The 27196-nt window shown below is 51.9% G+C and overlaps 4 protein-coding genes and 2 long non-coding RNA genes across 14 annotated transcripts in view; 3 read left to right on the forward strand and 3 right to left on the reverse strand.

The window, feature by feature from the left end:
• Positions 1-8696, reverse strand: part of LOC123572283 (uncharacterized) — a 19756-nt gene extending 11060 nt beyond the window's left edge. The window contains exons 1-3 of one of the 2 annotated variants that reach the window (XR_006696693.2): positions 8498-8696; positions 3538-3626; positions 1126-1244 (exon numbers count right to left, since the gene is read on the reverse strand). This is a non-coding gene — a long non-coding RNA (uncharacterized lncRNA). The remainder of the gene's footprint in view (positions 1-1125; positions 1245-3537; positions 3627-8497) is intronic. The other variant, XR_012433031.1, reaches the window with a different exon arrangement.
• Positions 8216-22506, forward strand: LRRC61 (leucine rich repeat containing 61). 4 transcript variants are annotated; one of them, XM_074036335.1, is made up of 4 exons: positions 8216-8589; positions 9641-9701; positions 11128-11280; positions 21063-22506. In XM_074036335.1, exon 4 carries the CDS (start codon positions 21222-21224, stop codon positions 21999-22001), a length of 780 nt encoding a protein of 259 aa, XP_073892436.1. In that variant the 5' UTR covers positions 8216-8589; positions 9641-9701; positions 11128-11280; positions 21063-21221; the 3' UTR covers positions 22002-22506. The 4 variants fall into 4 exon arrangements, with proteins under 4 accessions (XP_073892436.1, XP_045244084.1, XP_045244087.1 ...); XM_045388149.2 differs by lacking the exon at positions 9641-9701; XM_045388152.2 differs by lacking the exons at positions 9641-9701; positions 11128-11280.
• ZNF775 (zinc finger protein 775) overlaps positions 11127-27196 on the forward strand; it is a 67861-nt gene continuing 51791 nt past the window's right edge. The window contains exon 1 of the mRNA XM_065542769.2: positions 11127-11280. The gene's annotated coding sequence lies outside the window, so the exon portion shown is untranslated. The remainder of the gene's footprint in view (positions 11281-27196) is intronic.
• LOC141409955 (putative protein ZBED10P) lies at positions 14465-15608 on the forward strand. Its single transcript, XM_074036345.1, is given in 3 exon segments — positions 14465-15195; positions 15198-15354; positions 15356-15608. Coding segments are annotated over 3 exon segments (702 nt in total). The 5' UTR covers positions 14465-14762; the 3' UTR covers positions 15468-15608.
• On the reverse strand, positions 17026-19993 carry LOC141409958 (uncharacterized). Its single transcript, XR_012433035.1, has 2 exons — positions 18547-19993; positions 17026-18170 (listed from the first exon to the last, which is right to left on the reverse strand). It is a non-coding gene; the product is annotated as an uncharacterized lncRNA (long non-coding RNA).
• On the reverse strand, positions 22653-26469 carry RARRES2 (retinoic acid receptor responder 2). Of its 5 annotated transcripts, none has more exons than XM_045388153.2 (6): positions 26227-26469; positions 24776-24969; positions 24443-24547; positions 23323-23418; positions 22950-23076; positions 22653-22774 (listed from the first exon to the last, which is right to left on the reverse strand). In XM_045388153.2, the coding sequence occupies exons 2-5, from the start codon at positions 24947-24949 to the stop codon at positions 22960-22962; spliced, it is 492 nt and encodes a 163-aa protein (XP_045244088.1). In that variant the 5' UTR covers positions 24950-24969; positions 26227-26469; the 3' UTR covers positions 22653-22774; positions 22950-22959. The 5 variants fall into 5 exon arrangements, with proteins under 5 accessions (XP_045244088.1, XP_005595735.1, XP_005595737.1 ...); XM_005595678.4 differs by lacking the exon at positions 26227-26469 and adding an exon at positions 25956-26007; XM_005595680.4 differs by lacking the exon at positions 26227-26469 and adding an exon at positions 25924-26007.

Genomic DNA, 27196 nt, shown 5'->3' on the forward strand with positions numbered 1-27196 from the left:
GTTGGGCACAGTGGCACACACCTATAGTCCCAACTACTCGCAAGGCTGAGGCGAGCAGCTCGCTCGAACCCAGGAGGTCGAGGCTGCAGTGAACTGTGATCACACCACTGCACTCCAGCCAGGGTGACAAAGCAAGACCTTGTTTCAACAGATAATATTATTATTATTAAAAATAATATTTATTAGTTATTATTATATATATTTATTATTATTTTTAAAATACATACAAGTGATGAAGTAGGCAAAGATGTCTCTAAAAGGACACAAAAAGCAATGACTATAAAAGACTGACAAACTGAACTTCATTAAAACCAAAATTCATTAAAATCGAACGTCATCATGATAAACTTCTGTCCTGCTAACACACGATGAAGGCGGAAACGGCAAGCTACAGCTGGGGAGGATCTTTACAATCCATACACCTGGCAGAGGATATGCAGCCGAAGATGCTAGCAACGCCTACAAATCAGTCAGGAAAAGACAACCCAATACTGAACAGCACTTCCAAAGTGGATATGCACATAGCCAAAAAATACAGAAAAGATGCTCAGGATGGAAGGAGTAAAAAATTATAAGGAAAATATGTTGTACGTTTTATATACTAATTCGTTATTAGCATTCAACATATTTTACTGCAGTTTTTGATTAGGAAGGACATTCCTATGAAATAAAATTCAAAAGATACAAATTAGCTCACAGTGAAAATGCCCTCTTTGCCCCTCAACAACAGTTCCCCTCCCTGGGTCATTGTTGCAAGTTCTTGTATGTCTTTTCCAGAGAGACTCTAGCATGTAGAAGTAAACATATACACGCTTATGTATATTCATACATGCATGTATTCTCCCCTTTTTAAAACACAGACACAAACACTCCCAAGACTATACTCTTTTTTTTTTCACTTAACGACGTATCCTGAAAAGTCAGTCCACATCAGTACACAGTTTCCTTATTTTTAAAAATGAATGCATAGGCCGGGCGTGGTGGCTCATGCCTGTAATCCCAGCACTTTGGGAGGCTGAGGTGGGTGGATCACCTGAGGTCAGGAGTTCGAGACCAACCTGACCAACATGGAGAAACCCCGTCTCTACTAAAAATACAAAATTAGCTGGGCATGGTGGCACATACCTGTAATCTCAGCTACTCAGGAGGCTGAGGCAGGAGAATCCCTTGAACCCAGGAGGTGGAGGTTGCAGTGAGCTGAGATCACACCATTGCACTTCAGCCTGGGCAACAAGAGTGAAACTCTGTCTCAAAAAACAAACAACAAAAATGAATGCCTACTATTCCATCATGTGGATGTACCATGCTTTCTTTATGCAATACACTGGGCCTGTTTTTAGACTTTTTATTCCATTCCATTAATCTGGCTGTCAATACATTGCACAAATACATAGTGTTTCGACTGTAGTAGCTTTAAATATATGTTGATATGTGTCAGGGCTTGTTCCTACCAACCCCCGGCCATCGCTATTCTTTATCTGAATTTTTCTAGCCATTCATGTTTATTTTTCCATCTGAGCTCTAGAATATGGTTCTTTTTTTTTTTTTTTTTTTTTCTTGAGGCGGAGTCTCACTCTGTTGCCAGGCTGGAGTGCAGTGGCTCGATCTCAGCTCACTGCAACCTCCATCTCCTGGGTTCAAGTGATTCTCCTGCCTCAGCCTCGCCAGTAGCTGGGACTACAGGTGTGTGCCATCATGCCCAGCTAATTTTTGTATTTTTAGCAGAGAAAGGGTTTCACCATGTTGGCCAGGATGGTCTCTATCTCTTGACCTCGTGATCCACCTGCTTCTACCTCCCAAAGTGCTGGGATTACAGGCATAAGACACCATGCCTGGCTGAGAATCTGGTTCTTAAAAGTTCCTGTTGGAATTTTTCCTGGGATTACGTAGCCTATTTTAGGGAGAACAGATATCTTTTAGATATTTAGTCCTCCTGCCCCTGAACGTGATACACTTTTCCATTTATTCAGGTCTTCTTTTTGTTGTCTTTAGTGATGCTTAAAAGTTTGGGTTTTTTCACATAGATTTTGTGCATTTTCTGCTAAGCTTTTTCCTTGATTCTTAATCTTTTTTTATTGTTAGTAAACAGCTGGAGTCTTTCCTTCCTTCCTTCATTTATTTAATGAATTTCCTTCTGTTGTGCAATGGCACGATCTCAGCTCACTGCAACCTCTGCCTTCTGGCAGTGATTCTCGTGTCTCAGCCTCCCAAGTAGCTAGGATTACAGGCGTGCACCATCATGCCTGGCTAAGTTTTTGTATTTTTAGTAGAGACAGGGTTTCTCCATGTTGGCCAGGCTGGTCTCGAACTTATGGGCTCAAGTGATCTGCCTGCCTTGGCAGCCTCCCAAAGTGCTGGGATTACAGGTGTAGGCCACTGCGTCTGGCCTTCCTTTACATTTTCTAACTGGTTGTTGTTTGCATAGATGATGGCTTTTGATTTCCATTTATCGATATTAAAGCCAGACACCTTACTGAATTATTTTATTAGCTCTAGTAATTTTTGTCAGTTAATTATCTTGTGTTTCTCATTTATGCAATCAAGTCACTTGAAATGATGATAATTTTACCTCTTATCTTCCAGTTAATAAGCCTCTAATTTCTCTCTCTTAACTACTGGTGTAGACTAAAACCACCAGAACAATGTTAAATGATAACAGTAATAGTATATGTGATTCTCTTATTCTTGAATTCAACAGGAATACATTTCATGTTTTCCATGTAAGCATTATACTACCTTTCAGGTTGAGGTGGATATATTTGATCATGCTAAGAAACATCTATTTCTATTTCACTACAATCTAGTTATTATCCAGATGGATATTGAGTGTTGTTGAATCCATTTCAGTAGCTGAGGAAATGGATTATGACTTTTCTCTTTAAATCTATGACCACCAAGAATACATCTGCAGTTGAATGGGGTTGGGTTTATTGGCTCCTCGCAAGGAGGAAGAAAGTAAACCAAGAGGAACTATGGGGTGTCTCACAAGAGGGTGTTAAAAAGGACTTTCTATAGGACAGAGCTTGTTTTAGTAGATTTGGGGGAGGGTGCGAGAAAATGGGGATTTCCTCTCAATGGGATGATGTCGGGAAGTAGGGGCAATTCTATAATTGTGTATTTTTTAGTTAATTCTTATGGAGAAGACGAGAAGAATAGAGTGAGGCTAAAGCTATGATGGTGAAAAGCAGTAGTCATTTGTATCAGCCAGGATAGGGAGGTTTCCTGTGGTTTGGATAATGTTCTTGTTTTGTCTGTGCTCAGAGATCATTATGGAGTGGTCTTATCTCTGCCAAAAGACACGAGGGATTTCTGGGAGTACCACAAGCTAAGACAACCACATGGAACAGATTCTTTCCTGGAGCTTTCAGAGAGAGTACAACACCTTGATTTCACACTTCTACCCTCCAGAACCAAGAGACAATACCTTTCTGTTTTTTAGGCTATCCCGTTTGTGGTATTTTCTTACTGTAGTCCTGGAAAACTAATAAAGATGCCAACTTTAAAATGTACAGAGTTGCCAGGTGTGGTGGCTCATACCTGTAATCCCAGCACTTTGGGAGGCCGAGGCAGGCGGATCACGAGGTCAGGAGTCCAAGACCAGCCTGGCCAATATGGTGAAACCCCGTCTGTACGAAAAATACGAAAATTAGCCAGGTGTGGTGGCACGGAGCTGTAGTCCCAGCTACTCAGGAGGCTAAGGCAGAAGAATCGCTTGAACCCGGGGAGCCAAGATCGCACCACTGCACTCCAGCCTGGGTGACAGAATGAGACTCCATCTCAACAACAACAACAACAAAACAAACAAACAAAAAAATGTACAGAGTTTTTCAAGATTCTTCTAGGGGGCCTGTGAGCCCAAAAGTTTGCTTTAGATCAGTGTTTTTCAAAAGCTTACATATACCATGTGATTCTGATGCATTTCACTCCCTTAGGGGTTTATTTTAAAAGTCATTTTCTGGGCTCGTTCCAGACCCACAGAATGGGTGTGGGCCCTGTATTCTGCATTTTCAAACAAGTTTCCGAGGTCCTTCTACATCCCAAACCAGTGCTGAAGTAGGTAGATACCTGGGCTGTAGACAAAAATTTGGATTTAATCTTTACCTGGTCTATTACTGAGCAAGTAAGAGTTAAAGTATACACTCTACTGGGAAAATCCCCAGTTCCAAGTCGAGTGACTCTGACACGTATTCACTGCACAGCATTTGTAAAATTGGGGGTGTGGAACAGATTTTTTTTTTTTTTTTTTTTTTTTTTGAGACAGAGTCTTGCTCTGTTGCCCAGGCAGGATGGAGTCCAATGACGTGATCTCGGCTCACCACAAGCCCCGCCTCCTGGGTTCAAGTGATTCTCCTGCCTTGGCCTCCCGAATAGCTGGGATTACAGGCATGCGCCACCATGCCTAGCTAATTTTGTATTTTTAGTAGAAACGGGGTTTCTCCCTGTTTCTCAGTCTGGTCTCGAACTCCCGACCTCATGTGATTCACCTTCCTCGGCCTCCCAAAGTGCTGGGATTACAGGCATGAGCCACCACGCCTGGCCCAGAACAGACTTCTTAAGAGTCTGTCTAGCTCTGACATTCCACAAGGCTATGAAATGGTCCAGGAAGAGTTAGGGGAGGCTAGCAAATTCAGGTGCCTTTGCCTTTGGGAAGATGGAGGCAAAGCACTTTGTCCATCCAATTACTTTGTATTTATTTATTGTTTGTTCGCCCTGACTCCAGTCTTGACAATTACTCTACATTTTAAAACACTGTTGGGACTAACCCCACCAGCCTCTCCCCTGACCCGAGACAGAGTTAGCAGCTAATGTAGCTACTTCCCACTTTCTGTCACCCCTGCAAACGGGGCAAACAGGGATGCTGTATCTGGAAGCTCTAGAGGCAGGAGCCAGTCCTATTTATCCTTTTGTAAAACACCTACCAAAACGAGATGATTTTAGGTCCTCCCTCCTGAAACTCGGCTTGGCTGCAGTGAAAAGTTTTGCACCTACAGGAAGATCAGCATCTCCTTCCATTCGTCCTCTCCCAATCCATCCCTGACTGGTCTTTTGCCCTCTTTTGAGTAAGAAACTCCTTGTTTTAGAGTGTTTCTGGATTAACGCTAGAAAGGGACCAGCTCTGAGCCAATAGTATGGATCCCATGTAACAGTACTCTTACCAGAAAAGGGGTTTCATCCCAGACCCCAAGGGCAGGTTCTTAGATCTTGCACAGGAAAGAATTTAGGGTGAGTCGCAGAGTACAGTAAAGTTAAAATGGTTTATTAGAAACTAATCTCTTAGAGTAGGGTGTCCTCAGGAAGCAAGAGGAGGATTGCCCTACCTCAAATGTAATGCTTCCTTGTGTAGGATATTAGAGCTAAGAATAGTGTATTTTATTATAAAGGCTTGTGATCGGCTTGTGACAGACTATTTGTATTGTTACTCTCTTGTGCAATTAATTTCAGCAAACATTTATGAGTGGACTATTATCTTTAGAGCAAAACATAGTTTAAATTAAGAATGCCTTTTTCCAGGCTGGGTGCCATGGCTCACGCCTGTAATCCCAGCACTTTGGGAGGCTGAGGCGGGTGGATCACTTGAGGTCAGCAGTTCGAGACCAGCCTGGCCAATATGGCAAAACCCCGTCTCTACTAAAAATATAAAAATTAGCCAGGTAAAGTGGTGCATACCTGTAATTCCAGCTACTTCGGAGGCTGAAGCAGGAGAATCACTTGAACCCGGGAGGCAGAGATTGCAGTGAGCCGAGATGGTGGCACTGCACTCCAGCCTGGGCAACAGAGTGAGACTCCAAAACAAAACAAGAATGCCTTTTTCCATTAACTTGTTTCCTCAACAATAAACATCTTGTGATCAAGAGTGCTAACTTCCTGGGAATGCAACCCAGCAGGTCTTGCCTTCCCCAGCAGGTCTTGCCTTCCCCAACCTTTATTTAGGATAGAGTCACTCTGGTTAGGACGCCACTGACAGTACAACCCAAATCATTGGTGGCTCATGAAAAGAACTCACTCCTTGGCTAAACTTGAGTCAGTCTCCTCTCAGTCCTCTTTTTGAATAGGCCCTGACCCTGGGCTGGCCCTTAGCTCACTTAGTTCAGTTTTAGCAAGAATCCTGCTGAGTCAGTTCAGCAAAAATCCCCTACCCTTGGTATCTGATCACCTTGGCTTGCATTCAGCAAAAAATCTCCCTAGCCTTTGTGTGTCCTCTCAGTAATTTTCCATCTGCTGACCTCCACCCTGTTGCTTAACTATAAATCTCCACCTGTCCTTGTATTTGATGTTAAGCCTGATCTTTTTGCCTCTACTGCATAGCCCCTATTGTAGCTGTTCTTGAATAAAGTCTCTCACCTTAACAATTGTTTGAATAATTTTTCTTTTAGTCCCATTTCCTACTGTAACACACTGTGTGAGTCTCAGTTTTCTCATCTGTATAACGGAGGAAACTAATACTTCCATCTCTAAGGCATACAGAAGATCAAGTGAGATTAAAAATAACTTGGGTATGGCTGGGCAGGGTGGCGTACACCTGTAATCCCAGCACTTTGGGAGGCCAAGGCGGGCAGATCACTTGAGGTCAGGAGTTCAAGACCACCCTGGCCAATATGGTGAAACCCTGTCTCTACTAAAAATACAAAAATTAGCCAGGTGTGGTGGTTCATGCCTGTAGTCTTAGCTACTTGGGAGGCTGAGGCAGGAGAATCGCTTGGACCCAGGAAATGGAGGTTGCAGTGAGCTGAGATCACACCACTGCACTCCAGCCTGGGCAAGAGAGTGAGAATCCATCTAAAAAAAAATAAAAATAAAAACAAATTACTTGGATAAAATGTAAAGATAAAAATCACTATTCTTGGGCAGGGGTCCCAGCTGTAGCCCAAGCTGGAGAACTAGACTGGCTTGGCGTTAATTTGCTTGGGACAGGAGGAGGGTCATCTGAAAGAGATGGGAAAAGCTAAGGTTGCGCCTGGGAAGACTAGGGAAGCCTGCCCCCAGGACAGCCCCTTGAATATGTGCAACTCAGGAGGTGGAAAGAAATTCAAGGTAGCCAGGGAGACAAAAGTTGTTCATTTGGTGCACATGTGGAACCAACATGGGACAAAGAGGCATTTTGCGATCGCCCAGAGAACGTGACTTCTTTGGCTCCCGCACAATTTGTAGCCTGCAGGAGTAGCAGAGTACCCCAGTGGATGCAGGCCCACGTGTTCTCTGGGTTGGGTGTTTAGAACTTCTGGGAGTCATCAGGCAGCAGGTATTTGCCCCAGTGTCAGAGGTGTTTAAACCAAAATTACTCCATCTTGAATAAGGGCTGAGTAAAATGAGGCTGAGCCCAACTGGGCTGCATTCATAGGAGGTTAGGCATTCTAAGTCACAGGATGAGATAGAAGGTTGGCACAAGATACAGGTCATAAAGACCTTGCTGATAACACAGGTTGCAGTAAAGAAGCCCGCTAAGCCCCACCAAAACCAAGGTGGCAATGGGAGGGACCTCTGGTGGTCCTCACTGCTCATTATGCGCTAATTATAACGCATTAGCTGCTAAAAGACACTCCTACCAGCACCATGACAGTTTACAGATGCCATGACACCATCGCGAAATACCCATATGGTTTAAAAAGAGGAGGAACCCTCAGTTCCGGGAACTGCCCACCCCTTTCTCTGAAACTAATGAATAATCCAACCCTTGTTTAGCATATAATCAAGAAATAATCACAAAAATCGGTAACAAGTAGCCCTGGGGCTGCTCCGCCTATGAAGTAGCCATTCTTTTATTTCTTTGCTTTCTTAATAAATTTGCTTTCACTTTATGGGCTTGCCCTGAATTCTTTCTTGCATGAGATCCAAGAACCCTCTCTTAGGGCCTGGATCGGGACACCAGGAGACACCCTGGATGGGTTTCCTGAACCGACAGATGAGCCTTCCACGCGGGGAGACCTGGATTCTTATCGTCTTTGTGGCTCCTTCCGTCTGCACGTGCGGACGAGGCCCGGGTCGCACTCGGGTGGTCAGCCTGGCACGCACAGCGCCAGCGTGTAGGGGTCCTTGGGTGCCACCGAGTCCAGGAGGAAATTTAGGCCGCCATCTGTCCGGAGACTGGCACATGTGACCACCCACCAACATGTATTGAATAAGGGCCTGGAGGTCCTTTCTCTAAGGCCGCACCGATAAACGATTACCAACTGTCAACCTCACGGCCCCTTCGCTTCCGGCCGCACTGCCGCGCTTCCTACGCCTGCGCACTCAGGGGCCGCAGGCAGGAGGAACGTACCAACTGCGGGGCGGGGGGTGCGCGCGGAGACCCCCGCGAGCTGCGTTCCCGGAAGTAACCCCTGGTGCATCCCGGAATCCAGGGCGCCCACTAGGGCCTTTGGCCAGGACCTTGGGTGCGTTCCAGGAGCTCAGGCCTGCGGCGCTTGGAGAAGCACGTTGGCCAACCCGTCGGGTGGTGGGCAAGGGGCCCAGGGGTCAGGGGCCGGTAAGCGGCTGGCGGCGGGGCTGCGGCTGTTACCTGCCGAGGAGGCGCCGGCTCTGCGGTGCGGAGTTGCGCCGGACTTCCCAGCTTGGCCAGTGGCTCCGCGGGCTGCCGACTCCACCCCTCAGGTAAGCGGAGACTGGGCCGCAGAGGTTCAGGGGAGGGGGCGGCTGTCGGGACCGTGCCGGCGCCGGGGGCCACCTCCTTGGCCAGCCTTGCCCCAGCTCCCAAACACTGGGCGAGGCCAGAATCTTCCGGAACAGCCAGCGCTTACCCATCGCTCCCTCTGTGCAGAGAACTGCCCTGAAATACTATGATATTAACTCGTTTAACCCTAACAATCTCATGAGGCGGGTGCTGTTACTATTGCCATAGTGTAGACGAGGCTCTGATATGCTCTGACTCCATTGTTAAGCCCTAAGCTTCCAGAAAAAAGCAGAGTGCTGCCATGTCGTTTGAATCACATCTCACTTTGTGTCATTTTTTTTGCACAGTATGAAACCCAATGATGCATGATTATTATTCAAAACATCTTGCTTAGGATTTTTTTTTTTTTGGAGACGGAGTCTCGCTCTGTCGCCCAGGCTGGAGTGCAGTGGCGCGATCTCGGCTCACTGCAAGCTCCGCCTTCCGGGTTCACACCGTTCTCCTGCCTCAGCCTCCCAAGTAGCTGGGACTACAGGCGTCCGCCACCACGCCCGGCTAATTTTTTTTTTTTTTTTTTTTTTTTGTATTTTCAGTAGAGACGGGGTTTCACTGTGTTAGCCAGGATGGTCTGGATCTCCTGACCTCGTGATCCGCCCGCCTCGGCCTCCCAAAGTGCTGGGATTACAGGCGTGAGCCACCGCCGCCCGTCCGCTTAGGCTTTGTAGGTAGTCATATTTGCATGTGGGACAAAACCCCAAAACATAGTGGCTTGCTCTCCTCTTTTCCTTTCACACGTTCATCTCTTCCAATCCCTTTCTCTCACCACCTTTCAATCTTCTCACAGATGTTGTGGAGGAAGATGAGACTTGTGGGCCCAGCAGGGCCCACTGCTGGGAGTGGAGTAGACACTCCCTCCCCCACGCAGTGCTGGAGTTGAGAGCAGAGGGGCGGGAGGGCCTGGGCGGAGTGAGGAGTGAGAAAGGCCTGGCATAATCATGGAATGCCCAGGGTGGGGTTCTACTTCTCTTGCAGGCACAAGAGAAGTAGAAGAGTGGCCCCTTTCCTTCTGGGCACGCACTTGGGAAAAGGCTTGGTAAGACCAATGAGAAGAACGTGTCTAATTTCTTGAACCAGTGTGTGGAGGTGCTTCCCAGCCCCGGCTAAGCCAGATGGCTGCCTTTACAGATGTACGGCTCCCCCTGAACAATCAACACGCCTGGCTCTCAGGCATAAGCTGCCTCACTTCCCTCCTGCACTGCACTCCAGGACTTGCCTGTCACCAGACCCGTCCTACTTCCTCTGTCAGGAAAAATAAGATTTCTTCCTGGTCTCTGAGGCCGATCCCTTCCACCGCCTGTGCCCTGGATCCCTTTCTCTAGGAAGCTTCTCTTCCCTGTATAGTTAGCCTCCCCGCTCTTCCCAGGGCATCTTCTCTCTGTTTAGGGACCCAGCCAAGCCTTTTCCCTCCCACCCCCACCTCCAGCATTCCTGGTTCCTGCTTCTCCCCTACTTCCTGCTGGACCACCCACTGAAGGGACCTTTGACCCCGTTGACCACTGCTTTTGGAAAGTCTTTTCTTGGTTTTCCTAACTTCACTTTACTTTGGTTTTTCTTTGTCCCTCTCCTCTGCCTCTCAGTCACCTTTGAGATCTGCTCATCCTCTCACCTCCCTATATTGTCAGCATTACCTGGGCAGCACCCTCTGGTGTTTTCCCTCAGTTTCTCTAGAAACTTGCCTGAAGATTTGCCCCAAAATAGCCCACATGGACCTGTATGAGTAAAGAGGATCACTATGGAGTCTCTCTCCATCGTTTCCTCCTCTTCCACTCAAGGCTTAGGCATGGGCCACCTCCTGAACAGCTCTCCCCACAGTCTCCTCCACCCGCTCTGCCATCACCCCGCCCTGCCTTCACCCCGGCCTGGCCCTCTTTCCCTTTTGCCTCCCAGGGATGTGCCTGCTTCCTGTGAGGTCTGGCTAGGGGCTTTCCTGACTGCCGCCCACGTGATCGACTGTGGGCAGGCATGCAGCCCAAAAGGCCATGCCTCAGCTTAGAAGCCCTTGGAATCTTGTCTTGTTGTGGTTGTAGGCCTCCAGTGTGTTGTCAGCTGTGGTGATGTGTGTCACAAGTAACTTCTTTTTTTTGAGACAGGGTCTGGCTCTGTTGCTTAGGCTGGAGTGCAGTGGTGCAATCACGTCTCACTGCAACCTCCACTTCCCTGCTCAAGCCGTCTTCCAGCCTCAGCCTGCCAAGAAACTGGGACCATAGGCACGGGCCATCACAGCTGGCTGAATTTTTTTTTTTTTTTTTTTTTGTAGAGATAAGGTTTCGTCATGTTGCCCAGGCTGGTCTCAACCTCCTGAGTTCAAAGCAGTCCACCCACCTTGGCTTCCCAAAGTGTTAGGATTACAGGCGTGAGCCACCACACCCAGCCACAAATAACTTCTTAGTAATAAAGTACTGGAATTTGTCAATGACTTTCTTTTTAAAATTTACATTTTATATTCATTTGGATTGAAGGTTGACTCTCAACAGTGCCAGGTGCACTGTCGTCCTGAAGTACTCCCGTAGAAGAGAACATGGTGGTGTTACTGTTGTACCAGTGATGACACAAGATCCCAGATCTTCCTGATGGGTCTGTGGGGATTGAAGATTGTGAAGCAATAGCCTAAGGTAAACAACCCCTTGTAAGACAGTATTTCTCAGTAGGTCAGCCTGGGGGCCCCCAGGGATCCCTCCCCGCCTCGTAGCACTGTACCCTGCTTTCCCCCTGGTCTAGTAATGAGCCCATTTCTAGGTTGTCATCTCATCCTGAGCCCCAAGTGCCAGCCAGGCAACTACTCTCTTCTATTCATATCTTGAATGCACAGTGCTGGCTCATAGTAGACATTTGATGACTTTCTATTAAATGATCGAGTGAATCAAGAGTATCTACAGAGTATAGCATTTATGATGAGACAAAGCTAATTGAGAAACAGAGCACGATTGGTGTCCTGGGGTAACTGGGTAGGTTTTAAGATGAAGATTTTGGGTGTGCTAGGTGCAGTGGCTCACACCTGTAATCCCAGTACTTGGGGAGGCTGAGGCAGGGGAATCGCTTGAGCCCAGGAGTTCAAGACCAGCTTGGGCAACATGGTGAAATCCTGTCTCTACAAAAAACACAAAAATTAGCTGGGTGTGGTGGTGCACATCTGTAGTCCCAGCTACTTGGGAGGCTGAGGTTGCGAGGATTACTTGAACCCAGGAGGCAGAGGTTGCAACAAGCTAGATCATACTGCTGCACTCCAGCCGGGGTGACAGAGCAAGACCCAGTCTAAAAAAAAAAAAAGATTTTGGAGTGTGACCCTGTTCTGCAGACGGCCTGTGGAGGCCTGGATGTTCATACTCTGAGGTTGCAGTTTCCTCAGTCATGAAGTGTGAGTTAAGTCCCCTCCAGTGTGACATCCGAGAGCAGTTGTGGGCCCAGGATAGCAGCCTGTGTTTCCTTTGCAGTTTTATCTAGCCCCCCCACAATCGTCACCCTGCAGTAGGCCTTCAGTTCTTGGATTTATTGGTGGCTGAAAGTTCTTGCGAGATGGGTTTGAAGCTGTTGCCACTTAACCCTTCTGAGGCTCTTCTGGCTGGAAGGAGCTCCTCTTTCTGTCCAGAGTCTTGCTTGAGCCTTCTTAGCCGTCTTGTCACCTGTTATATAGGCAGCCCTGCTATCTCTGGTGGCTCTTTTTAAACATTACCCTGGTGAGTAATGTTTAACATCACTCATTGTCAGATCTTTTTTATCTTTTTTTTTTTTTTGACTTTCAGTACCAAAAAGTCTTTATTCATTATATCTTTCCAGGGAAAGGAGAAGGGAAGTGAAAAGGGTCAGCATGTGTGTTACCAAGTGATTAGGAAATGGAAATGGAAGTACCTGGTACAGAAAAATCAGTCATCCAATAGATGCATCCCAGAGATGGAGTAGCCAAAACCCAAGGGGCTTGGTCTCCTGCAGTTCAGGAATGAGGGGCCAGGGATTAGGGAAGGTACAGCCTTTCTACCCTCCCTCCCTGCCCCTAAATTCAAGATTTCACATAAAGCTTTGGTTTCTAGCTTTAAACATGGGGTTACATTCATCTGTCTCCTTTTAAACAATCTTATAGCCACTTTGACATAAGTTCTTGCACTGGGCCGGGTGTGGTGGCTCACCCCTATAGTTCCAGCACTTTAGGAGGCCAAGGAAGGAAGATTGCATGAGCCCAGGAGTTGGAATCCAGCCTGGGCAACATAGTGAGACCTTGTCTCTACAAAAAAATAGAAAGAATTAGTCAGGTGTGTTGGTGTACACCTGTAGTTCCAGCTACTTGGGAGGCTGAGGTGGGAGGATTGCTTAAGCCTGGGAGGTTGAGGCTGCAGTGAGCCAAGATTGTGCCACTCCACTCCAGTCTGGGTGACAGAGCAAGACCTGGTCTCAAAAAAAAAAAAAAAAAAAAAAAAGGTTTCTTGCACCTGCACAAAATTCCCAAGTGACTTGGATATATACTCATATTCCTTTGCCTGGTCTCCTGACCTCACTTCTACGTGGAAGCCCCTGGTCGCTTCTCCCTCCTTTGAGATTACAGATTAAGTAGGTTTGATCCATCCAAATAAAGCAGTATCTTAAGTGTTTGGGGTGAACCACATTGACTCAGGTTGGGAACAAGAGATGGAGGGTGCCTAATTTCTTCAGGTTGTTCACATACATCATTTAAGAGTTGCAGAGACAGCCCAAGAATTCAATATATGCGTGTGTGGGTATGTAGGTTTCCTTTTGGGGGAGGTGGATGGAGAACTAGGTAGGATAGAAGTCAAGTTTTTAGGGCAGAAGATCTGGTCCAAAATAGGAAATAGAGGAAGGGGAACACAAAGAAAGGATAGTTCAAGATCCCTACTTCAATACGAGGGTCCCCCAAACTCATGTTTTACATCCTTTTTGCCTGGTTCAGAACTTTCTGTAAAGATGCCTTGGCCATTTTTCTCTCAATACAAAAAAGTTTGGAAATAATAAAACCCCAAAAGAACATGGAGAAAGACCAACACAGTATATTTACACAAACTAGGCCACCTAGCAGTCACCAACTGCTACGAAGTCCAGACAAATACAGGAACTAGAGAGGGCAGCATCAGGGGAAAACAAACCCAGGATCAGATGTGCACCCCTGAACACGTTCTATCACACTTGTCCCATTTCAGCCCAGCAAGGGAGGTTCGTGGTGATCCTACAGGATGTAAATGAGGCCCCTTTTTCTCCTTAGTTACCGTGATACTGAATCATTGCTGCAGCAGGGCAGGACGCCGGCTGTGCACACCACATGAAGAGGCCCTCCCTTACGGGGCTCCCTTGAACCCAAGAATTTGGAAAAGTTAGGAATTTTAGTCGTTGCTTCATATATCCTTCCCTGGACAGCACAGGAGGGGTACAGGGGCACTGGTCTTAACATTTAGCCTTCCCAAGTCACGTTTTCTATGAATACACACACATACCCCCTGTTGTGGATGGTAGGCCTAGCCCAATCCAGTGGAGGACGGATCTGGGGTATGAAGCAAGTCCCATGCCCTAGGATTAGGAAACCCTCACCTAACCTTGGTGTCCCTGGGTGTCTCAGCACCTTAGTCTAATTTTCAGTCTTCCAGTAGCCAGAGATCAAGTCTTGGGCAATCCAGTTGAACCCTAGTCTCCTGTGAAACATTTTCAGGGTGGGGGGGGTTCAGGAGCGGGCTTACTGGTATCGAGCGGCTGTCCCAACCTGGAGCAGGTGGCCAAGGGCGAGGGCTATACCCATATCCATTGTTTCACCCACTGCCTTGACTCCCTGGTGAGAAACTTTCTGTGTCACCATCACAGTGTCCAGATCATCCTGGGCACTGCCAAGGCCATCTGCAGCCATTTCCAAAGCTCTGTGGAGGCCCGGGGGCTCCTCACCCAGCTCCAGCGCCAGCACGCCCTCCCGGCCCACCAGCTTCTTGAGGAACTGTTGGTCCACTGGGTCTTGGCCTACCACCTGCCGGAGTGGCTGGCGGAGCAGCAGCAGCCCCTTGAAGAGTACAAGGGCAGGCACCAGCTGGGGAAGGCTGGTGTCGCCTTGTCGGCCACATTCTGGAGCCTGGCAGACAGCCTCAGCAAGCTCCTCCAGCCCTTCCAGATGGCGGTCCACGAGGCGAGTGTGGTGCAGGCCTCTCTGAGCCAGGTGCTGCCCCAGCTGCGCTCCCTGCACATCTTCCTGGAGCAGGTTCACGGACACTTTCAGGAGCAGAGTGTCGGGGAGGCGGGCGCAGCCATCCAGCTGGCTAAGGGGTTGGCCCTGCAGCTCTGCACCGACTGTCAGCTCAATGAGCTCTTCTACCGCAAGGAGTTTGTGCTGGCCACTTTGCTGGACTCTTGCTTCAAGGGCAAGATTGAGGCCATCCTTCCTGTGGGGGCTGACATTGACTACTGGAAGCAAGTCCTTGTGTACAAGGTGAAGGAGATTAGGGTGTCTGAATACTCTTTGACCGCCCCCAGCCCCCTGCAAAGCCCCAGGGGTCTGTGCATGGACCTCACCTGGGTAGCCAGGAGCTGCGGGGTGGAGAGGAAGAGCCAGGGGAGCCTCTGCAGAGCAGTGGCTGCTCTGGGGCCTTCCTGCTGGCCCAGAGGGAGAAGGGCTTGCTGGAGAGCGTGGGGCTGCTGGCCTCCGAGAGGAGTGGGGACTTGCTGTCCACCAAGAGCCACTGGGCCAGCATCATTGTCAAGACGTATCTGGGAGAATGAGACCGTCGGAGCCCAGGACGACCCCCTGGCTTCCTGGGAGAAGAAGCAAGAAGCCTGGCCACCATCTGTCTGTCTTACCCCCGACAAGAGGCTTCTCTGAAAGCATGTTTGCCTCCCTGAACAGCCCCACCCTTGTAGAGCGAAACTCTTTTCTCAATATGGAGGCCATTGAGCATACTTGAAGACCAACCTGGAGCAGTTCCTCAACTACACCCCGCCTCCCCTCATCTGCTCTAGTGGTGACCTGGCCAAAGGGATACAGGCCCTGCAGTCCCCTCAGGGTGGGATGGCAGACATGGCAGGTGCCAGTGCTCACCCTGCCGGTGAACTCCTAGAGAGCCCCTGTCTGTAGTAGGTCAAAGCAGAGAGCCGGGTGTTGCATCCTGGGTGCCACATGCTCATGGCCAGAATCTTAAACCTATTTGGTAAGAAAGGGTCAGTTTCTCACTTGACAGATTGCCATATTTTTTTTTCTGGGAGATGTCATTTTCCATCTCCCCATTACTTTCTTTATGTCTAGCAGTATGCGCTTACTCTCTTCGTAGGTGACTATGAATTTTGTACTACTCGGCTTTGTTCATGTGATGCTCTGTTAAAACATAAGGTGTATGCTTGAATACACCTTGTCTGTGTGGAGAAGTGGATACAAGCCCTTAAGAGGCTTGCTTTCTCAAAAAGTGGCCAAGGATGTGGAGTGGGTGTGTGCTGGTAGGTAGGATATGTCCTCAGCTTCTTGGGGGCTGGGTAAGCTATTGCAGCACTTTCTGAGGCTTGCAGTGTAGGGAGAAGGAAATCCCAAGGTAGAATAGCCATTTCCAGAGTGCTCACATACCCCACACACCAGTCTTTTTGGGGGTATCGGAGTAGCCAGAGAACCCGACTGATGGGACTGACCGGCTAGCTAGGAGAGCTGAGATGCCAGTCCTCAAATGGTGTTCTTACCAATAGTCTGTTTCCAGACTGCTGGAAACCTTGGGGTTTCTTCCTCCAGTGACAGCAGCCTCAGTAGCTTTTCTGGGCTCCCAGCGGCCGGCTGTATACCCCGCCCGCCATCACCCTTGCCCCTGCTTGTCGTGGACCACTTTTAAAGGGGAAGTTCCTTATTTGGAAGAGAGAAAGGATGTGTGTAGCACATACTCATCATGGATTGCTCAGAGTTCCTTTAGGGCAGAGCTGAGGGCCTGGGATCCAGGAACCAGTGGGATTGGACAGGAGAAGAAAGAAGGGGGTGGCCCGTCAACCCCACAAGACTTACATCCAGGTAGCCTAAGGGTTCCTGGTCACTGGGTAGGGTGGCTGCTGAGATGCAGGTCGGAAGAGGCAGGGGAACGCTCCAGGCCTAACTTGCAGCATGTCACTGGCCATGGAGGTGAAGGGACAGACTCTCCCCTTACTGGCTGGCAGCCCCAGGAACCTGTTCCCTTGCCTCTCCTAGATGGGTTGCCAGCCCTGTGTTTCACTGTGACCAATTCATTCTGACATTTGGGTATTACTGAAAATGTAAGGAAGCAGGAGAAATTAACTATACTCCTTTCATTCAGAGATAGCCTCTATCAATAGTTTGACATTTTTCCCTCTTTTACATTGAGATCATACCCTAGGTACTGTTTAGTATGTGATATTTTCATTTTCACAGTATAATAACTGCACCTGTTAAATGAAGTTTTGTAAACATTTTTAATGACTGGAATAATATGATTTGAATTAAAGTCTGGCCTCCAGATTGCTTAGATCACTTCACTGCCTGTAGCACTAGGTGTGGAAGTGGAGTGATGGGGACACATTCACAGGTGATAGGAGGCCGGGTTTGTCTTGGGGAGCGGCCTTACTACTGCCCCTGGCTCTGACGCCATTGCATCTGGATAGGAGGGGCAGGGCTTGCTGGACCTCTCCCTGCAGTGTCCTGCACCTCACTCGCAGGATCCTGACTCACATGTCGGAGCGCAGAGGATCCGGGAACGTGATGCATCCTCAGGTTGCCTTAGGCAGCGTGCGTGTCTGTGCTTCCGTCCTTGAGCAGTCGGAACTGTTCTTGGAAGTGGCATCGTGGCTCTGCTGTGTGGCATCACCGAGCGGACTCACGTACCGGGAGAGGACTGGTGAGGCAGCGAGGCTCGGGAGAAGAATGTGAGAAGATTGGGTGGGGGTGAAAGGAAGAGGGTGAGAGAGCTTGATGGCACCAAACCAGGGGCCTTGGGCTCTATAAGCTTCACTTTCATCGAGGGGCAGTTTTGTCCCCCAGTGGACATTGACAATGTCTGGAGGCGTTTTTAGTTGTTCCAAGTGGGGTAAGGGGAGTGGTTCTGTTGGTGTCTAGTGGACAAAGGCCAGGGATGCTGCTCAGCACCCTTCAGTGCACAGCCTCCACAACCAAGGCTTAGCCTGCCCAGATGGCAGTAATGCCAGGGTTGGGAACCCCTCTTCTAGAGTGTTAGAGCCTCCAGTCCACCCAAGGCTGCTCTGAGTTGAAGCATTCCTCCCCCTAGACTTAGCTTTGCCCTTTGCGCATCATTTCCCAGGTAGAAGACACTCACCAAGGCCTGGGACCGTCTTCCCTTGTTCTCAGTCAACCTCCCTCAAAGGGCCCAAGTGCCATCCTTGTCACCAGTCCTCTTTCCAGACTCTCTTGCTGGGCCAGGAGGTCTCTGTTCCCTTCATTTCCATAGTTAGGAAAAGGACGGCTGGAGGAGTGCTGAACCTGGTGGACGTGCGGGAAGCCATCCTCCTTATGTCTGCGGGCAGCCTGATGTTAGTTGGGGCTGCACAGGTGGGCACCAGCTGGTTCTCGGTCTTACTGGGCTACCTGTTTGCAGTGTGCAGGTGATGGACCAGAAACACAGCAGAGGTCACTGATCCCCAAGAGAATGAGGGTTTTGCACAACCCATCACCAAGACCCAGGCGGCCTGCATCGTGGTGAGGGCAGGACGGGGCCACACTGGTGCAGGGCTGTGTGTTGGAGGGCAGCAGGGAAGGGCTGATTTCTGTCCCAGTGGGGTCTTTCTGCTCCGTTTCCTCTTCTGTAAACCATGTTCCTGGTGTGAGCATGCACAGTTGCCTGCCTCTGTCTGCCTGCGTCTTTGGTCTCTCCCTTTGCTGAGCCATCATCTCCATCTAAAAAGCCACTGACCCAGTTCCTCAGGGCATTCCCTTAACCTCTGCAGTCCCACTCTGGCCTCACCTGTGCCCAGGACTGCTCATCCAGTGGCTGCTCTTGTCTCCCCAGCCTCATCTCATCTGAGTCCAGTGGGGCATCCTAGCAGTGTTGGTCTCACTCCTTAAAAGCCTTCCGTGTTCTCCTCCCTCTGGCTGCTTGGCAGAATCCTTCACAGACTCATTCATTCAGCCTCATAGGTTAGCCTCCACCTCTGCTGCTTGTTGTGTACAGGACATCTTCCACATTCACTCCTGAAATGGTGGGTGGGTGGGAGGGGTGCCTGCTCCTGGAGAGAGGCCTGCGGGTTCTTAGAGAGCTCTGTGTCCCCAGCATGGTTGGCCCTGTGCACTGTATGCCTTCCTTGATGCCAGCTGCCATCTCCCTGCTGATGGTGCCTGGATCCCTCCAGCCTGGAGCTCCAGCTGCCTCCTGAGCCCCATGCCACACTCACTCAAGCTGAGTGCTGTGTAGCTGGATGTCGTCTTGTCTCCAGCCTGTCCCACCTGTATTTCACATGCTTGAGAAGGGAGCCCCAGTCCAGGTGGGGTGGCTCATGCCTGTAATCCCAACACTTTGGGAGGCTGAGGCAGGTGGGATCACCTGAGGTCGGGAGTTCGAGACCAGCCTGGCCAACATGGTGTCCCAGCTTGGTCTTCAGGTCTTGCCCCATCTTTACTAAAAATACAAAATTTAGCCAGGCATGGTGGTACATGCCTGTAATCCCATCTACTTGGGAGACTGAGGCAGGAGAATCACTTGAACCCGGGAGGCAGAGGTTGCAGTGAGCTGAGATCACGCCATTGCACCACTGCACTCCAGCCACGGCAACAAGAGTGAAACTCTGTCTCAAAAAAAAAAAAAAAAGAAAAAAAAAAAGAAAGGAGCCCTTTGCATACAGTCACCCAGGCAGATTCCCCAGTTGTCCTAGACTCTTTCTCCTCCTCCCCATTGCTTCCTGCCCTCCTTAGGGCCTGTATCTTTTGTTTTCATAGCAGACAGGTTTCTAGTACCTGGTTCTCCTCCTGCACCCCCCATCTTAGGGACTAGAGCAGCTTTAATCAAATGCAAAGTTGATTGCATCACTCCCTGTTTACAAACCCCAGAAGATTCCATTCCCATGGAGGGAATCCACACTTCTTGGCAGATGCTTCCAGTTCCTTTTGGAAAGAAATGAGGTATAGATAAAAGAGAATGAACTGGAGTGTTGCAGACTAGAAGGGAGCTAGATAAGGAAATGGGGGCCATAAGCACAAGGACTCCCCTTCCCAGACGGGGTGGAGAGGACAAAAGGATGGCAAGACTGTTTACATCCTCGCTAGCTCCCTGGTTGGGAACATAGTAAATATCTTTGTTGATGGTGTGGGAGGAGCTAAGTGGACCAGGCTCTGGGCCTGGTTTCCTTGGAGAAGGGAAAATGAAAAGTGTTGATGTGTAAACTCAGACTCGGGAGTCGCCGACACCCTGCATCAGATCTGCAGGGCAGGCATCACCCCGCCGGCCTGGGTGAGACTCCTGGGACTGGACCTGGCCAAAGTCTGCCAGGTTGGGAAAGCTGCGCTTGGAAGAGGTCTGTTATTTTCCTTCCTGCTTAAATCTTGCGGTCCCTCCACCAGGCCACCCCTGCTTTGTGCCACAGTCATGCACTGGCACCTGGACTCACCTGGTCCTGCAGCCCCTGGCAATTTGATGTGCCCATCCTGGCTTTCTGGAGCCACCCTCCCCTCCCACCAAGACAGCCTGCCCTTTGGGAAATTTATGTTGTATTTGCAGCTGGCACCATGCTGTCTGGCACATATACCAGTGCTGTTCCATTGATCTGTCCAGCGGAGGCCAGAGTAAAAGAGCTAGCTTTGGCGGGCAGTGAAGTGGTAGGAGCAAGGGTGTGGGACCTAGCCGGGCCACTTACCCCAGCCTTCCCTGACCCTTCACTACCTTGACCTCAGTTTCCTCCTTTAGGACTAAAGGCCAACTTCTTATGCTCTACAGCTCCAACCAGAGGCACCAGTTGACCCATATAATCTGGAAACAAGTTTGAATTTATTGCTATTAGAAAGAATTGCAGTAATACTGACTGAATCAAACAAGGCACATGTGCTCTCATTTGCGTTGCATATATATTGATTATCCCAGAAAGAAAACAAACTGGTGATGGTGGTTACCTATTGCCTGTTCAAACATAACGGCTTAAAGTACACCCCCAAATTAATAGGGATGGATCGTGAGTGGTTACTGAAAAAGTAAAATAATGATGTTTTGCCCCTAGTTTGGATTTAACAGAAAGAACTGGTAATATTGGGCCTGAATCCATCCAGCATGGCCCTAAGCAGCCGGGGCCAGTCTGGGCTGCTCCCATTGGGTTGGGCCTGCACCCCATCCCTGTCACTCAGATGGTTTTTGTGGGCTGTGTCCCAGCTTGGTCTTCAGGTCTTGCCTGGCCGAGATTGTTGGTTTTCATGGTAAAAGCAGGGTCAGACTCCCTGCCCTCACCTGCTGCATAAGACACAGAAAGTGCTGCCTGCTGACTGACTGTCTCTCCTCAGGGACTGGCTGGCTTCGTGCAGGGAATTGGAACCAGGCCTCCTGGCACTGGCCTGGGGAGAGCGGAAGGTGCCTGCTTCGGGGCAAGCACCAGCTGACCCCCAGTGGAACCCCGTGACAGTCCTGCCAGGGCCCAGGCCATCCCAGCCGACTTCCACCTCATGGAGCCTCCAGGGGAGAAGCCGGGAGAGGCTGGCGGGCTGCAAATCACGCCCCAGCTGCTGAAGTTGCGCACAGGCGAGTTCTCCCTGGAGTCCATCCTGCTGCTGAAGCTGCGTTGCTTGGGACTGGCCGACCTGGGCTGCCTGGGAGAGTGCCTGGGCCTGGAGTGGCTGGACCTATCAGGCAACGCGCTCACCCACCTGGGCCCGCTGGCCTCCTTGCGCCAGCTGGCCGTGCTCAATGTCTCCAACAATCAGCTGACGGGCCTGGAGCCGCTGGCCACCTGTGAGAACTTGCAGAGTCTCAATGCCGCAGGCAACCTACTGGCCACCCCGGGCCAGCTGCAGTGTCTGGCTGGGCTACCGTGCCTGGAGTACCTGCGGCTCCGAGACCCTTTGGCCCGGCTCAGCAACCCGCTCTGTGCCAGCCCCTCCTACCGGGCTGCAGTCCGGGAGCTGCTGCCTGGCCTGAAAGTCATCGATGGTGAGCGTGTGATTGGGCGCGGTAGTGAGTTCTACCAGCTGTGCCGAGACCTGGACAGCTCCTTGCGTCCCAGCTCCAGTCCCGGCCCCAGAGCCACCGAGGCCCAGCCCTGGGTGGAGCCAGGCTACTGGGAGTCCTGGCCCAGCCGGAGCAGCTCCATCCTGGAGGAGGCCTGCCGGCAGTTCCAGGACACACTGCAGGAGTGCTGGGACCTGGAACGCCAGGCCAGCGACAGCCTGGCCCAGGCGGAGCAGGCACTCAGCTCTGCGGGCCCCACCTCTTCCTTCGTCTTCTGAACGTGGCCCATGGCCCAGGACAGCCTGGCGGGTGGCCTCTCTGCCCCCACACTCGTCTTGGTTGCTTCACCCTGGTTACTGGCCCTGCGTGCTGGGCCATTGCTTTATCCCTATCCTGAGAGCAGCCCCTCCCCATGATCCCTCCACATGCTGCAAGGAGGCACTGAAGGGCCTTGAGCAGGTGTAAAGGCTCTCACCACCCGTGAGCCTGTGTCCGCAGCTGCTACCACTCCGGGTTGCTCCAGCCTGCGACTTGGTGGAAGGAATTACTTCCTCCGGAGGCTACAGGCGAGAAAGGTAGGGCTGGGCCAGCCTCTCCTCCCAGCTGTTGGGAGAGAGTTGGCAGGCTGAGTGGCCCAGAGCACTCCTGGAAGCAGAAGCGGGACTCCCCTGCCTTGCAAATGTGCCTCTCCAGACTGCCACTGTACTCCTTCCCGCCCCGCCCTGGCACCTTCTCTGCCCTTTCTCGTCCACACATCTATTAAATGCTTCTGTTTCATTTGCATCCCTGCCTGGCATTTCATGGGGGCACTTCTGGCTCTGGAGCACAGGAGGCTCTGCTCACCCTGCCCACAGGAAGGGTGCTGTCCCCCTGCCTTCTTTGGCCGCCTCTGAGCTATGTTGAGGAGGAAGGCAAGCAACACAAGGAGCTGAGAGGCAGCTGGGAGAGCAGCTTTATTATCATGGCCGGGGATAGAACGGGGTCCTCTCCTGGGGGTCTGGGGTCTTCCACTGGTTACCACCGACAGCGGTCCCAGAGGCACCATGCAGCTCTAGACAAAAGGGGAAACAGGTTTGGGAGTGAGGGAGGTTGCTTCGGCCCCAGTTCCAGCTTTCCTCCTAGGCTCCTGACCTGTCCCCTCCCAGGCTCCCAAAGCCCAGCCCAGCCCCTCAGCATTCCCAGGGTTGGCCCCATCCAGATGGTGCTCTCTGTCCCCTGGTGCCTACCAGTGCTGGCTCAGCTGTGGGGCAGGGCCTTGGAGAAGGCAAACTGTCCAGGGAAGTAGAAGCTGTGGGGGTCCTCACCAGCCCGCTGCACCCTGATGCACTGGGTCTCCTGGTGCTCCTCAGGCTCCTGCCAGGACCCACAACTGTTCAGGCAGTGTAGGAGGGGCAGGCAGTGCCAGTGGAGGGCTGCCAGCATCCTGGGCAGGGCCCACCTGCACGTCCCCTGGAGAACGTCCAAACCAGGCATAGCGCTTTCTAGCCCCCACTCTCCCTCCCCCTTGGCCAAGCTTCTGCCTGGGGACTGGCCCATAGGCTCAGCTTCCATCCATCTTCCCAGCCCTGTCCCCACCTCTGCACCTTTGCCCCTTCTTACCCGCAGAACCTGTGTCTCTATGGGACAGTGGACCATCCGGCCCAGAACTTTGCCCTCAGAGCCCAGTTTGATGCAGGCCAGGCATTTCCGTTTCCTCTGTGGGGGAGGGGGGGAGCATGGGGTGAGCAGAGGAAAGGGGTGAGGGAGGCCTGGGCATCATGAGGGTGGGAGCCAGTGCTGCCCATTATGGGACCAGATTCCCAGCTAGGCCCTCGAGCCCAGGAGCAAGAGGTCATGCAGGCCAGCAGGTTTTAGGCACAGCCCACCCTAGAATGTCAGAAGTCAGACCCATGCAGTTTTCAAACTATGGAACTTTCGTGTGTGTGCAGGCAGGAGTCCTTCCCAGATGGGTTGTGTGGCACATGCATGAACACGCATGTATGTGGTTTGTATGCAGGAGTGTGGGTGGATGGGTGTGTGATGTATGCATGGACGTATCCACTTGTGCTCGTGTGAAGGCAAGAATCCTCCTCCGATGGGTTCTTCCCACCCAGCGCCTCCAGAGTGGCTCAGCTGTCACCTATTCTGTTTATTACATTTTCTTGTAAGATTTGATTTGAGGTTGGTGAATCATTGCTATAATCCAGTGCCCTCCTTGAGCCAACAGAGGGAACTGGAGCCTTTACAGAACCTGTAATACAGAGCCCAGGCAGTACTCACAGAGTGGGAACTAGAACAGTCACTGCACTCCCATCCCGGGCATCACCCCCATGCTGGAGGGTTTGCCCCCACTGTGGCTGATGACTGGAGCCCTGCTAGGCTAGGAGGGCACCAGACACATCCACACAGCGAGCTCCTTCCACCCAGGCCCTGAAGCTTGAGAGAGGAACTCAGACAGAAGTGAGCCCTGCTCTGATGAAGATAAGTCCAGGGGTAACCAAACCCTCTTCTTGTCTGCCAGGCCCCAGCTCCCCACCAACCACCCTCACAACCTTGGGCTCAGGCTGAGCCGCTCCACCTCTAAGGAGGCTCCTCACAGTGGGGTCTCTAACCTCAGGGCTTCTTAATAGACCTCCCAATTCTATGCAGGCACACCCAGGCATGTGCCCCATACGCCAAACCCCAAGTCCATGAACTCACACCCAGCATGCGCCCATTGCTCTCACACCCCTTCACTCACCCCATTGGGCCTGACTTTGCACTCGGGTTTCTTCCAGTCCCTCTTCCGGCAGCTTGTCTGCTGGAGCTTAAATTCCAGCCTCACAAATATTCCAGCTGGGAAGTGCTGCAGACAGGCAGGCAGAGGATGGTCGGTAACCAGCTGAGCGTGCAGAGCAAGCCCTGGTGTGACCCGCGCCTCCCTCACGCAGTCACATCCCAGCAGGTTGGACTGGGGCCTTTTCTCCAAAGGGCTGGGGCTCAGAGCCCAAGCACTTCTGTCTCGCTTCCTGGGAATGCGCTGGTCTCCCGGGATGCGAGCTTCCCTGCTCCCGCCAGGGCCATGCTTACTCACCGTGTCCACGGCGCTGTCCACACCGGTCTCCTGGAAGGCCCACTGCACGGGCGGGTGCTTGTGAAATTCCTCCAGGGCCACCTGCAGGCCCCGGCGCTGGGCTTCTGTGAGCTCGGCGACGCCGACGCCCACCGCGCCCAGCCACAGGGCCAGCGGGATCAGCAGCCGTCGCATGCTTCCGTGTCACTCCGGCCCTGCGAAGCGGGTGTGCGCCCCTCAGCTCTCCGAGCCAGCCCGAGCCGCCTACTCCCGCGCCCTGCTCTCGGGGGAAGGCGGGGGGGAAGGCGGGGGGGTCGGCGGGGGGGACAGGCATGTAGAACGCTGGGCAGAGGTGAAGGAGCCTGGAAATGGCCCTTTCTCCAAATTGATCTTGGGGTCTTCCTGGTCCTCTCCGCTCCCTTCCACCCTGCCCGCGCTGTTCCCTGGGGCCTGCAGTTTTAGCAAAGTTCCCTGCCCACGCCAGGAATCAGTCAGTTCCCACTCCCACCCTCCACCCCTCATCTTGCCCTTTCTCCCTCTCCCTGGGTCTCTGACACGACCCCCTCTCCTCCCTGCCGTCTCCGGAGCCCCTCTCTCCTTTCCCCGCTCAACCTTCTCCCAGACCGCGACTCCCTCCCTGTTCAGAATCATCGTGCTCCCACGGGGTCCCCAGTCTCCGAGGTCCAGGCCAGCCGGGGGGAGGGGCAGGGGTCGGAGGTCGAATACTTTTGGGAGGATCTAAACACGTGGGAGGGCCCGACGGGTGGGAGCCGTGGGAGGCCTCACCCTCCCGCGCGGGGGCTGCCTCGGGCCACCAGCCCGCCCCAGTCGCTAGGAATGGGCGTCTCGCGCCACCCAGCCCTTGGCTTTCCCGCTTCAAGCAAAATCTTCCCTCCTTCCTCTTTTTTCTAGGGCCTTCCCCATGACCCCTCTCCCAGCCCTTCTGAGTAGTCCCCTGATGCATGACTGGGGCCACCGGAGGGGCTGACCCTCCCGGCGAGCCCCGTCGGTCCTGGTGGTCTTGGGACCGGAAAGAGACAGATGTGGAAACCGAGGCCCCTCGGTGAAGAGCTGCCAGGGTGGTCGCCTTAGACCAAAGGCGTTCGTCATTCCGCCTGCGCAGCTGCCCCTCCGCCCGGCTGCCGCCCCAGCCCGTTTCCCCTCCTCACGTCCTTCCCTGCGCCTGGAGGTCTCCCCTTACCGTCCCGCAGCTGAAATCTTGGCCTCGCTGTCTGCCTCTTCCCGCTTTTCTCGAGGGGTGGCCCCCACCTCCTCCCACCCCCACCTCCTGGACCCTCTCCAGCAACTCCGGCTCCTCCCCTGCCCCGTGGGACCGGCCTCTGGGGCGGGATGCCGTCCCGCGCCCTTCCTCCCCATCCCACCCCTCTCCCTCCCCTCAGTCCAGCCCTCATGACCCTGACCCCGGCCGCGGCTGCAGGCGGCTAGCCCGGGCGCGCAGCCCTTGGTCCCACCTCCCTCTGGCTCCGGCCTGAGCATTCCGCGGTCTCGGCCGGCCTGGGCCTCTTCTCCGCTGCTCTGCTCCCCCAGGGGCTTTTTGTGCCCCACTCCTGCCCAGGCAGGGCTGCCCTGTCTTGGGTCCTTTACGGGGGACCATTCCCCAGCGTCCCTGAGACACTCATCCTGGGATTTCTTCCCCGAAATACAGACATCCTCAAACCAAATGAGACCTCGATGAGGTCCCTACCCCTGTCCCCGCCTCCCACTCCCTGAGCCACACTGAGAAGGAAGGTCTCTCCTTTAGGGAGGACTCTGGCGCCTGCAACCTTGATCGACAGCAAAGATGTCCAGTGTGGATCCTGCATCTGCCTTTCCTGACAATTCCTCGTGTCTCATTATCCGTGGGGTAGATTCTCATGGGGAGTGGAGGAGCCTTCCGGTGTGGCGGAACAGCATGATGGAATTCATAAAGTGAGAGGAAACCCAAGGAAAACTGTCCAAATAGCGGCTGGACTCCGGGGTATGCTGGAGCAAGGACGAAGAAGCTCTGGGACTTTGCATGTCAGTAACCACCACCACCATGCCTCTGGTTCCCACAGCACAGGGATCACCTGAAGTAGAGGATCTCATGTAACTTCATGGCTCTCTCTGAACTTCTGTTTATCTGTAAGATGGGGATCAGAAACTGTCTTAAGGAGTTGTTTTGAGGATTAAATGAGGAAACATGAAAAGCAACTGATGTCTAGTACCGGGCACAAGGCTTTTGTCCCCTACTTATGCACCCCTGGCCAGGGTTCTCCACTTAGAGCTGAAAGCTTCCTTAACAGTGTGCTCTGGGGGCACCAGAAAGAAACTCGACTTCCATTAACCACTTCCGGGTGCGTGAAATCCCACCACTACTTAGGGCAGTTCACTCCCCAGCTTGAGCTACTCAGACTTCCTTAAGCAGAAAGAGATGGGATCTGCCTTCCCTGAAAGCTTTAG

The sequence above is a fragment of the Macaca fascicularis genome, chromosome 3 (genome assembly GCF_037993035.2).
Source record: "Macaca fascicularis isolate 582-1 chromosome 3, T2T-MFA8v1.1".
Taxonomy (NCBI): Eukaryota; Metazoa; Chordata; class Mammalia; order Primates; family Cercopithecidae; genus Macaca; species Macaca fascicularis.